This window comes from Rhinatrema bivittatum, chromosome 1 (genome assembly GCF_901001135.1).
Source record: "Rhinatrema bivittatum chromosome 1, aRhiBiv1.1, whole genome shotgun sequence".
Classification (NCBI taxonomy): Eukaryota; Metazoa; Chordata; class Amphibia; order Gymnophiona; family Rhinatrematidae; genus Rhinatrema; species Rhinatrema bivittatum.
The window spans coordinates 722,363,783-722,375,905 of NC_042615.1; the positions used below are offsets into that span (position 1 = coordinate 722,363,783).

The window sequence follows — 12,123 nt, forward strand, 5'->3', positions numbered from 1 at the left end:
TTGTCCGTTTTCGTCCTGCACAGAAGAACGTCCGAGCGGACGCTCTTTCCCGGAGCTTTGACCTTGTGGACGCTCCGGATCCACCTCGCTACCTCATTGATCCCGCTCAAATCCAGTTGGCTGCCACCTTCACTGTGCCGCTCGGAAGAACAGTCGTTCCCAAGCGGTTGCGCTTAAAGGTCCTTCGGTGGTCCCACACTGATCAACTAGCGGGACACCCTGGGGTTGCTCGTACCAAGGAACTTCTCTCTAGACATTATTGGTGGCCTAACTGGGAGAGGGATGTCAAGAACTTTGTGGACTCCTGTCCCGTCTGTGCGGCCCAGAAGACGCCGCGGCGGAGACCTCTTGGTTTCTTGCAACCGCTGCCCATTCCCACGTCTCCGTGGACCCATATTGCCACCAACTTTTTTACTGATCTTCCGCCTTCCAGTGGCAATACTGTCATCTGGGTGGTGGTGGATCGTTTTTCCCGGATGGCGCATTTTATTCCCCTTCCTGGGTTGCCCTCTGCTCCTGAACTGGCTCATCTTTTTTTGCACCATGTTTTTCGTCTCCATGGACTTCCTCTCAGCATTGTTTCCGACAGAGGTGTACAGTTTACGGCGCAGTTCTGGACTAATCTTTGTAAACTTCTACGGGTGAAGCTTGATTTTTCTTCTGCCTATCATCCTCAGTCCAACGGCCTTACTGAGCGAACGAACCAATCTGTGAAGACGTTTCTTCGAGCCTACGTCAATCAACGACAGGATGATTGGGCTTCTCTGTTGGTCTGGGCTGAGATCTCCCACAACAATCATGTTCATCAGGCCACCGGCAGCTCCCCGTTTTTCTTGGTGTTTGGCAGACATCCGAACTTTCTTTTGCCCGTCCGCACCTCCTCCAATTGTCCTGCGGTCGACGCCACAGTTGCCTCCATGACCCGTTTATGGACTGAGACGCATGCCTTGTTGGCCAAACACGCCGCTGCCATGAAGGTTCAGGCAGATAAGAAACGGAGCCCGGCCCCTCATCTTCAATGTGGGGACCTCGTCTGGTTAAGCACCCGCTACCTTCGCTTACGCTTACCATCTGCTAAATTTGCGCCTAGTTTCATTGGGCCCTTTCCTGTCAAACAATGGATCAATCCGGTCACTTATAGACTATGTCTACCATCCTCCTTGCGGATCCACAACGCATTCCATATCTCTTTGCTGAAGCCTGCCGTCATGTCCTGGCCTCAGAGGCCATGGAGGACCACTTTCCCCATTCTACCGGATGATGATCACTACGAAGTACAGGATATCTTGGACTCCCGACGCATGAAAGGGCAGCTCCAATACCTCATTTCGTGGAAAAACTTTGGACCGGAGGAAAATACTTGGGAGCCTTCTTCTAATTTACAGGCTCCTCGTTTACTTCGGGCCTTTCATCTTCGCTTTCCCTCCAAGCCTGGACCTCGGGGGAGGAGGAGGGGGCCTTGCAGGGAGGGTACTGTTACCTCGGCCGCGCGAGTCACAGCAGGGCGGCGCACGGGAGGGGCCGTTCGGGGTCCGGGGAGCAGCAGGGCTGGTTTGGCGACATCTGCAGCGCGGTCCTGCACTAATCGGGGCGTTTTCATCAGGCACGGACGCCAGCACCTCCGCGCGGACATGGGCGCCAATTCTCGCGTGACTCGGAGTCAGGCCACGCCCCCCTGACATCAGACGCCGACGGAGGCTCAGTTTGCGCGGGAGAAAGGGCTATTTAAAGAGAGCAGTTTTCCTTGCTCTCTGCTTTGGCCACGAGTGTTTCTGGGAGCTCTCGCTTGGGATATTGCTTGGTTTCTCTCTGTGCTGACTCGGTCTGCCTTGGTTCCTGTCTGCCTGCTGCCTGCCTATTTGGATTATCTGCTTCGGTTCCTGATTGCCTGCTGCCTGCCCTGACTCGGACTGCCTATTGGATTACTCTGCCTGCTGCCTGCCTAATTGGATTATCTGCTTCGGTTCCTGATTGCCGGCTGCCTGCCCTGACTAGGACTGCATATTGGATTACCCTGCCTGCTACCTGCCCCGACTCGGACTGCCTATTGGATTACCCTGCCTGCTGCCTGCCCCGACTCGGACTGCCTATCAGAGCACGCTGTATCTCCCTGGTTCCAGACTCCTCCTACACAAGGTAAGCGGTCTAAACTGTGGTTCCACTAAAATCTGCAAGGTAGTCGTAACAGTAAGGAGTTCCAGTATGAATACCTGACCTTGCTAACTCGCTTAGCTAGTAGTAGTGTAGGCTTTTTGTATCCGGCATGCGTGATGTCATCACAGGGGGATGCCCCTGAGGTTCACGCCAAAGAAAGTATTTGAAGCAGGGCTACGCAAGGCAGCTGGACAGCATGGCAGGAGGCAGCGCCCAAGCCGGACCGGGGACACCGGAGAGGACAGCAGGCAGACGCTGCAGCAGCCAAATGTCCGTCAACTGCGGGAGGGGTTGCCCGAGAGGAAGGAGGGCGGAGTGGAGATGTCAGGCAGCGACAGTCGTAACACACTGACAAATGTCAGTGAAAAGGACCAATGGGCAATAAGTGGAGTGAATAAATTAATATTAAGTGCCCGACACTTTAATATTGATTTTATACACTCCTTCTGGTGCCAGTAGTCAGGTTGGGAGAATGGAAGCTGAATTTATCAGTGTCCATTTTCCTAACCCCTGCATGTGCGCTGGTTAGGAAAATGGGATGCTAATAAATTCAGCGTCCATTTTCTTAACCGGCGGACAGCCACCAACAGCGCTACTAGTTTCACTCCGCGTTGGATGTGCATTGTAGAGGCGCTAATCCCCTTATTATATATAACCCGCGTCCAGCTGCGGGTTATACAGTGCTGATCCAGCCCTTCTCCTCCCAGGCAGTGTATATGGAACAGGGAGGGGAGGGGAGTAAGCCAGGAGCAGAAAGAGGAAAAGGATCATTTTGGAGGGACTGAGTGGAGGATTGCTGGGGGATATGCGTCTGTGCATGAGAGAGAGGAAAATAGGGGAGAAAGGGAGTGTTTTTGTGAATGAGAGAATGAGTGTTACGTGGGAGGTGGGAGGTTAGGAGCGGAACACCTGCCTCCTCCTTATCTCTGCACCCCTCTCTATCAACAACAACAACAACACAACCATCAGCACCTAGGAACAACCAAATCCTAAATCCATCACTGCCAATGTCACAAGTAGTAGCAGCCCGCTGCTCTAGCCACTGGGCTACTCCTCCATTCTATCAATTACCACATTCCAGGGCTCATTCTGTAGCTAAGAAGAAGAGGTATGCATGATTACACATGTTCTCGGAAAGGAATTGCTATCAGGTTAAGAGTACAGCTGGTGTGTTTGGTTGCTACAAAGGGCTGGCCTGGATTTCAGCATCAGGTAGTGATGACTTTTCCATAGCACACCTGATCAGGTCCGAAGGCACATCAGTGAGTCATGGCACACTGGTTGGGAAACACTGTTTTAAAGGCCTATGTACTAACCTTTTCCCCTTTAATAAAACAGAACCTTAGCGAGGCTTAATCATTTAGTAGTCAAATAGCAGGTCCCCACTCAAACACAGATACTCATGTGTATAACAGATCATTAGTCTAGTTATTTAATAAATGGTGTGCATCCTTTACAAATATAACCCCTATTTATAAACATCAGCTAGATCTGCATATAACTTGGCAATATAACATAGAACTGCAGAAAAAGACCAAATGGTCCATCTAATCTGCCCCGCAATTTGCTTATGGTAGTTTATGCTGTACTTACAATATATATGCACTTTATCATTGTAATGATAAAGTGTTTTCTGTAAACCGACATGATGTGAACGAGTTCATGAATGCCGGTATAAAAAAACCTTAAATAAATAAATAAATAAAATAATGCTTGCACAAGGTTCTGACTGGGATCAGTACAGATCAAAAATTGAATTAGCTCCATTCAGACATGGAGTGGTTAAGTATGACGAGTTTTCAAAAACTAAAAGCATTAAGATCTCTCTAAGAGCACAATGTAAATTAAGACACCAAAGTGTAGTTTTAAGAACTTGGTTTAATTTATCTGAAACTGTTAGTCTAGTACTGCTTGAAGAAGCTTTAACCAACAATGCCAATCAAAATGAGGCCCGTTAGGATCCAATAATGCTCATCACATTAGCTGTAACAGCTTCCTGCAAAATCTCAAATCTTGTTTCTTGTTTTTTAAACTTTGGCATAGAACATCCCATTCGTGCAATAAAAATCAAGTTTGGTCAGATTTTAAAATATATCCTGTATTTCCTTTTGTGCATCACAAGCAGGATGCTTCTGAGATGGACATAAAAGCTCTTTCACTTTCTGTTTTAATAACTTGCATGTTTTATGCTTCTACTAGATCTGAGACAATTCAGCAACTCTCTTCACAGAACAATAAGATCCTGAGAAGGGAAGGACGGTTCAGTATGCTGAATCAAATTTTTTCTTGCAAAAAGAAGAAAGGTGATCAGAAAGCTCATCAGAAAGACAGAACGAGAGACAGATATCAAAGAGAAGAGACCTCTGAGGTTGATGACATTATCACCACATTTGACTGCATCATGGATGCAAACTGCAAAGATACTTCGGAGAACAGTGTGACCACTGTTGACTTTAAAAAGAAAGCTACAGAATCTCATAAGTATCTCTTATCTGAGAAAAAGCAACAGGGATGTCAAGGACTTCCACCAATAAGAACTCAAAGTCTCCCACCTATTACTCTTTGCAATTTAACAACTTCCCAAAGTACATCCTCAAGTTTTCCCTTAAACACTAATTCTTACCATTTTGCACATCGATCTCAAAAGAGCAGGAGTGAACATGATTTATATGATCATAGGAATAACTGCCAGACTTTGCTTCAGAATCCATGGAGGACAGATGCTAACCAGTTACTCTCCCACAAAGCCTGGACTGCACCTCCTTCAGATAAACTTACTGATGGTTTGCTGCCTGAAAAACCCAACCATCTGAAGTTCTTATGCCCACCACATCTTCCCCATCTGCATAATCCTCTATCAGGTAATGCCTTGATTTTCGCTCCCTTTATACTGCTAATATTCTGAACACTAAGGGGCCTGATTCACTTAACAGGACTCAGATGCAATTCGACCTGGATCAACAGCATCAACTCACCTTCTTGCCCAACCTCTGCCCCCAACCGCTCTCCCCCCACCCCATATACACACACATTCCATCCATCCCTTCCGCATACAAGTACCAGTCTCAAAATCAACCACAGAAAGATTGGAGGATAAGTGAAAAATCATGGCTGCAGTTTTAGAAAATAAAATATTTTAAACTTCACAAAATATTATATTGTATCATAAAAAGTGACATAACATTGCAGAACATGGGTGACAGTGTACAGCAATCTGGTCTGTCTCAAATCTTGTTGGGGAGAAACAACTCCCATGGCCTCTGAAGCCTGTAGGAGAGCATGAATTCTCCTCTTTTCTTTGAGTTGGAAGCACAAGTCTATGAACATTGAAATTTGTGGCTGGGTGCACATCCCTTCTCATAATTTCAACAGCCATTGAAGCTCAAAGGTGAATGTCACTTCTCTCCCTGGCTGTCAAAGACCACGGATGGATGTACATCGCCTGGTACTATTCCAGATTTAGAGGGGCCTCAGTCCCGCCCTAGCAATAAAATATCAAAGATGAGAGCATATCCTGTTGCCCTTTGTACTTGCACTGCAAAGGGACCTATCGTACCCTAACTAAACCTGCCCTGACAAATCTGAACTTCACCCACCCTGCAGAAATTTGGAAAAAAAAAAAAAAAAGAGCTGGGCAGAATGGATTTTACAGCTAAGAATCAGAAATCCCAGGCCTCTGTGTTCTCCTGTCCTTCATAGATAAGTATAATATCACTCCCCCTTTCCTTTTATCTCCTTCTTGACACAAAGTGAACCTCTTCTTCCCTGCTTCTTTGTCTCCAGCAGCTTGCTGATGAAGGGAAGGGCTCTATGCAGCCATGCAGCTGTAGTCATGCTATGCTCCCAGCATTTTGATTTGTCTCCTTGGGAGTCCTCAAGTATGCTATCGTCAGCAGTTTTTTTGGCTTCCTTCAGTTTCCATCTTGCTGGTTCACGAGTTAGCATGAGTTATCACAGAAGTCCACCTTTAGTCAATAGATTTGGACCTGAAGGAAGCCAGAAAAACTGCTGACGACCGTGAAAGAGCAATTGTTGACAGATGTATAAAAAATCTATATCAGAAGTGAAATACACCTTGCTCATATGTTAGTAACCACCACAATACCAAGGAGCAGGAGTAAAGTTAACACAAGGAGCAGGAGTAAATTTAACACATTGACATTTAACAGGATTTATGTGGTACCTATTGAATGCTACAATAGCACTACTTTTAATGTTATACCAAGTTCTTCTAATAGTGTAGTGAACCCTACTCGGTTTCTGCTGAGAAGAACATACCATCTGCATAGGTGGAGATAAAATGCCTAGTGGATTACAGCTCCCCCACGTGGCTGCTGTGTTGCTTGCTTCTTACTATTATAAAAAGGGGAAACATCTAGAGAGGGCGTGGATTTGTTTTAGCCTTACAATAAGGCAGAATGGATGGTGCTATTCCCGTTCTCGTTTTCGTTTTTTCATTATATTTGGAAGAGAACCTTTTGGGTCCTTAGGGATTAAGGCCTGGGTATGGAAAAGTTAGAAGGGTGGTGCCTTTTTCCTAATTTTATGGAATAATATTTTGTGTGGTTTTTGTTGAAGGAAGTTTTTGTTCACTATTTCTTCTTGAAGACTTTTTTTTTTTTTTTTTTTTTAACCATCCAACAAATCCACCCCAGATGAGAAATTAATAAATGGTTAAAACAAAATATCATTCAAACATATCAAAAAGTGACCACGATGATCTAATGTCTAATAATAAAGGACCTTCATATACGACTACTAACATCTAACAATATAAGAGTAGGTGTCAAGAATATAATCATTGATTCAAGTTCTTTTTTAGATATGATAAAATCTAGCCATTTACAAACAATTCATCCCAAACTGCATAACAGCAGTATTTTAATTTTTGGCATACTCAGCTATGTGCAGTTGTGCTCAGAATAGCCATGCTGTGTTAGTTGTATACTGCATGTTCAATAACTTGTGTGCTAAAGTACTTTAGTACAATTCAGGGAGGTGTAGATAAATCATCGGAGGGACATTGGGACACTAATGCACTTTCCGATGCCCCTGTGATGTTAGCTAAAGGGCCAAGGCACAAATCTACAACTACTAGAAAGTTTTTTCAAAAGCCACCAGGAGGTCAATGGCGATCCCCAGAATTAAAAAAAAAAGAACTTTGAGGTGGATATTCAAAAGGTAAATAAGTAAGGATATTCAGACTTAGCTGGATAACGTATCTGGGTAAGTTAGACATGCTCAATAGCAGGTCTAAACTTAGACAGATAAGACATATCCATCTAAGTAGCTCCGAATATGGGGATATTGAGCAGAAGAGCTGTGCTGCTGAATTTACCATCTTAAGTTAGCTGAATATGTCTATCTGGCTAACTTAGATAAACGGCTAGGCTTTCAATATTGACCTCATAGTAAACACGCAATGATGCCCTGCCCCTTCTTACCAAACCTCTCTCTTATTTAGATCACACACACTCCCCACCTGAGATATATGCCCCTTAAAAGACTTTCTTTCCGCATCAACCCATCTCAGCCCCTTTCCTCCCGGTCCAAAAACATTCACATGGTTCCCCCATCTTCTCTCCTATCCTCCAACCTGGTCTAGGGAGGAAGAAAGTCTGCCATCCCCTCCCCAAACCTCCTCCATACCTCCAAAATGCATCACTGATGTTCAGTGGGGGACCAGGGCACCTCCTTCCTCCAAGGGAGGGTTCTGAGGGTGAGAGTAGGCCCCTCCCAGACCACCAAAGCCTTTTTTCAGGATTTGAGTGAAGGAGGGGCAGGGCGGACCACTAGACTTCAGGGTTGTGAATGTTTTTGAACTTGGAGGAAGAGAGCTGAGGTGAGTTGATGAGTGGGGGATCTTTGAAGGGTGGAGGGTTGTGCCTCATGGGGATTGTGTGGCATACATAGGGGAGGGGTTTGAGAAGGGGGGCAAGGTGCCGTCATGCATTTATAAAGTTCTTTTTTATCACTTGTGGGGGACACCACCGCCTCTACAGGTGGGAGGGAAGGTGAGTGAGGGTCGCCATTAACTCCCCTGGAGAGGGATTACACATTTAGGAGGGATTTTTGGACCTCGGGCCATTAAAGCAATGGCAGCCCCAGCGAGGTATGGAAAGAAGTAAAATTTTCATTTTGTTTTTTGCTTCATTTTGGAGGTGTTCCCCACAAATTTCATTGTGTCTAATGTTTATTTTGTTTATTTAGCTTAAAAGAAATGAAATAAACATTAACACCCCAAAACAGAAACTGAAAAAAAAAAAGAAACGTGTCTCCCAAGGCCTCCAGTCCCCACCACCCATCCCTTCCACCTGAAAAAATATCAGGGCCAGGATCCTCCCCAAACCCACTTACCTAGTCCGGGGGATCCAATACCAATGCCTGGGTCCAATCTAGACACCAGGTCCCGATGCCTAGGCCTCAGCCCAGACCCAGGTCTGATGCCGGTTCAATTAACTGTCATACATCAAAATGGCGCCCTCCACTGGGGAGGTTGTGCCAGAGTTAATTAACTTTGTTCTGAGCAGACGCTGCCATTTCAAGTACAAAGATAGAAGAAAGAAGACCTCTAAAGAGGACTTCCGAGACTTGGGCTCTGGGCTGGGCCCTGATATTGGGACTGGGCTAGGGCCATGGCCGAGGCCGAGGCCCAGGCACTGGGATCTGTCCTTCAAACTAGGCTGAGACATCGGATAAGGTAAGTGAAAATATTTTGGGGGTCTGGGCCTTTGCTCGGTTCTTGGCCAAGGCCCTGGCATTGGACCAGGGCCTAGGCTTGGACCCCAGTGTCATGCTTGGATATAGGCTGCAGTCATGCCAAGGCGCCAGAATCATGCTTGGGTATAGATCAGGGCCCCTGCTTTGAATCTCAGCCTATTCCCTAGGCGAGGCCCCAACTTTGGACCTAGGCTTAGGTCAGACCAGCAATTTTTTTTTTTATTCGATTTTCAAAATGAAACAAAATTCTGATGAAATTGTGCCAGAAATTAACACATTCCATTTTGAAAATGACCCAAAACAAAATAGGAAATGTTGTCTCATTTCCTGTTTCGTTTCTCACAAATGCCCATTACTAGCACCAGCCGAGGGGGGCTACCATTGCACACCTCTTGCCAGTTTTGTGGCATGATTTCTTGTCACATATTTCTCCCATGATAAACAATTGCACCACACAAATGCCACAATATTTAGTTGGGAAGGGTAAAACTGTTGTGGAATGGCCCCCCTGCAATAATTTGGCCTGCGTGATAAAATATCACGGATTTAAATATCTCCTTATAAATTGGCAGCTGAGGTAATGGAGGATGAACAAGAAGTATCAGTGTTAAGAAGTACAATTTGAACCCAGTTTGCCTGATTTTCGGTCCACTGCTCTAACCACTAGGTTACTCTTTCCTGCACAAGGTAACTAAAAATACTTAGGCCAGCATTAAAATCCCCTTGGAATCACAGTGGCTATGGGGAATCATCAATCCCATCTATCCAGCCTTGGGAAAAAAATGTCAATAAATACCACAGGTTCAGTAACGGGAGAAGGGAGCCATGTAAAAGAGGTGCTATGTATGCAAGCCTTTCTCATCTTGATATCCCTCTGTCCCCCTCACCTGATACACAAGTCTTTTCCCTGCATCCTATAACGGAATACACAAATCCTAATATGTGTAACATTTTATCTCCATGGCCAAGGGCAGGCTAAACACCTTCAAGCCAGCTGTGTGTCAGCATCTCTACCTAAAAAACTGGAAGTTTTCCCAAAATAATGTTAATGGCATTAGCAGCCAGTAATATGAAGTACGCCTCATACATGAATGATGTATAATAGATACTTTTTCATACAATTAGCTATGTAGGGACTTTTACATGTGACATGAACACACAGTATCAAACGTACACAAACATAACCAAAAATGTTTGCATGCTTCACTTCTAAAAATCATGGATGCTTTGGCTTTGGAAAAACCAAATGGCATTAATAACTACTTATCCGCATGGTCCATTGTCAAAGAATAATAATATCACTGGTACTTGCCAAAGCTTTTAATTTTGCAACTGTTATTTAAAAGAAATGTTAAAGGAATATTCAGTGCCCCCTCTTAGGGAAAAGTCTTTTTAGCACAAACAGATTTGAAAAAAACCTACTAGATACTGTAAGTATAGCAATATTTAAACTTGACACTCAGAATTCAAATAAAACATAGGTTTTCCTGGCTATTGTTAAACTTTTCTTAATCTATTGGTACACACACACATATATATATATATATATATAGTGTTTGTGTTTCACTTTACAAGTTTTATCATGTTTAATAATCATTTCAGCGTTCTGGTCAGTAACCTGTTATGACAAGTAAATTACTGGAACTGAAAAACATTTTTTGGATTATATACTTATTGCACATATTTTCTTTACCATTTTTCCTGGCTTCAATATTTATTTTAGATGCAATGCAATGTTTATTCTTCAAATGGGGTTGAATGCTTATTTGTTTTAGAGCTTTGCTTTCATGCTGATGCTTTTGCATGAAATTTCTGGGATTTGATGGTCTTCATGTGAGAGAGTTCAAACTCAGCCGTTGTGGCTTCTGAAATTTTATATTCCTTCAAAGGCCAGACATTATTGTGGGCAGCACTTGTGACTGAGTGCCTTACTGCCATATTTGCCATTGGTGTGACCACCTTATATTCCTTGGATCCATATGTCTTCTTCATATGATTTACCGTATATTAAATAGAAATAGCAAAATCACCAGTACCAGGTACTACTGACTGTACTGTGGTGAAAGCTGCTGGAAAAAAATTATACGCTAAAAGCTTTATTTATCCAAATTTGGGACTTAGAAAAATGTATAATCATTTGATATTCAAAGAGTTTGGCACATAAAAATAATTGCATTGTGAGACAGTGCCCCTATCTTATCCCTTAAACCGGTGCAAGACCAGGCTAAGTGCCTGGTCCCCTTTTTAATTCCCCTTGTGAGAGAGAGAGCTTTGTGGACGGGGTCCCAACAGGGGAGGAATAAGAACTGGGACCCAGATGGGTTAGTCAGACAAGGCCCAGGTCTCCAGGAGGAAGGCAACTCTTATAGAATATTGCTGTCCAAACACTGGGGCTGATGCAGTATCATGTGTGTAAAAAGACAAGTGTCCAAAGTAGATACACATTTTTTGAACGTGCGCACATCCACTTCTCCTGGGTGCTCAATGCAATATCAAGTGAGCTACTGTGCTAAAAGGGACGTGCAATGGATAATTTGTGCATCCCTAGCACTCTTGCATCAGGCACCCAGGAGAAGGGGCTGTATGTCCACAACAGCCTGGCCAGAGCTCCCTCCCCACACCTGGCAGGGGCTGGTGTAAAGGTATGCCACGCCCGAGGACACATTGAAAATCCTGCTTTCTGTGATTCCTCCTAACAGTATAGTAGCTATACTAAATAGATGGAACCATATAAAGCAGATTTAGTTACAAAAAACGTTTTTGAAAAAGAAATTCTGGATACCCGATATACACACATGAGATACATGGTCCAGGCTGTATATCTTGTGCGTGTCTATGCTGGTAGTGGGATAAAATGGACACTCATAGTTTGAGCGTCCGTTTTCCTAACCCGCTTGACAGCCACCTCTCCTGTGCGCCCAATGCCAAGGAGGTGCTAGAGATGCACAAATTTTCCCTAGTGCCTCCTTTTTTGCGTGACCCTACCTTAAATATTGCGTCATGCGTCCAGGAGAGGCGGCTGGGCACTCAACACTAAGAGCCCGTTTTCTGCGCACAAATATTGCATCGGCCCCGAAAGGCTGGAGTCAGTCCAGGTTTGTGTCAGGGAATCTCCGCTCGGTCCCATATGCATCAAATGTCAAAAAACACAGCTCAGAGTTTCTGTGTATCTTGCAGGTTGTTAGGTCAGCACCCCTTTGGAGTCATGTAATATATTATCATCAACTTTATTATAATATGCCTGAACCA

General features: G+C 44.5%; 1 protein-coding gene across 1 annotated transcript in view; it reads left to right on the top strand.

Annotated features, from left to right (window-relative positions):
* Positions 1–12,123, top strand: part of ANKRD55 (ankyrin repeat domain 55) — a 142,152-nt gene that overhangs the window by 87,319 nt on the left and 42,710 nt on the right. The window contains exon 9 of the mRNA XM_029619627.1: positions 4,354–5,015. Coding sequence (XP_029475487.1) covers positions 4,354–5,015 — 662 coding nt within the window. The remainder of the gene's footprint in view (positions 1–4,353; positions 5,016–12,123) is intronic.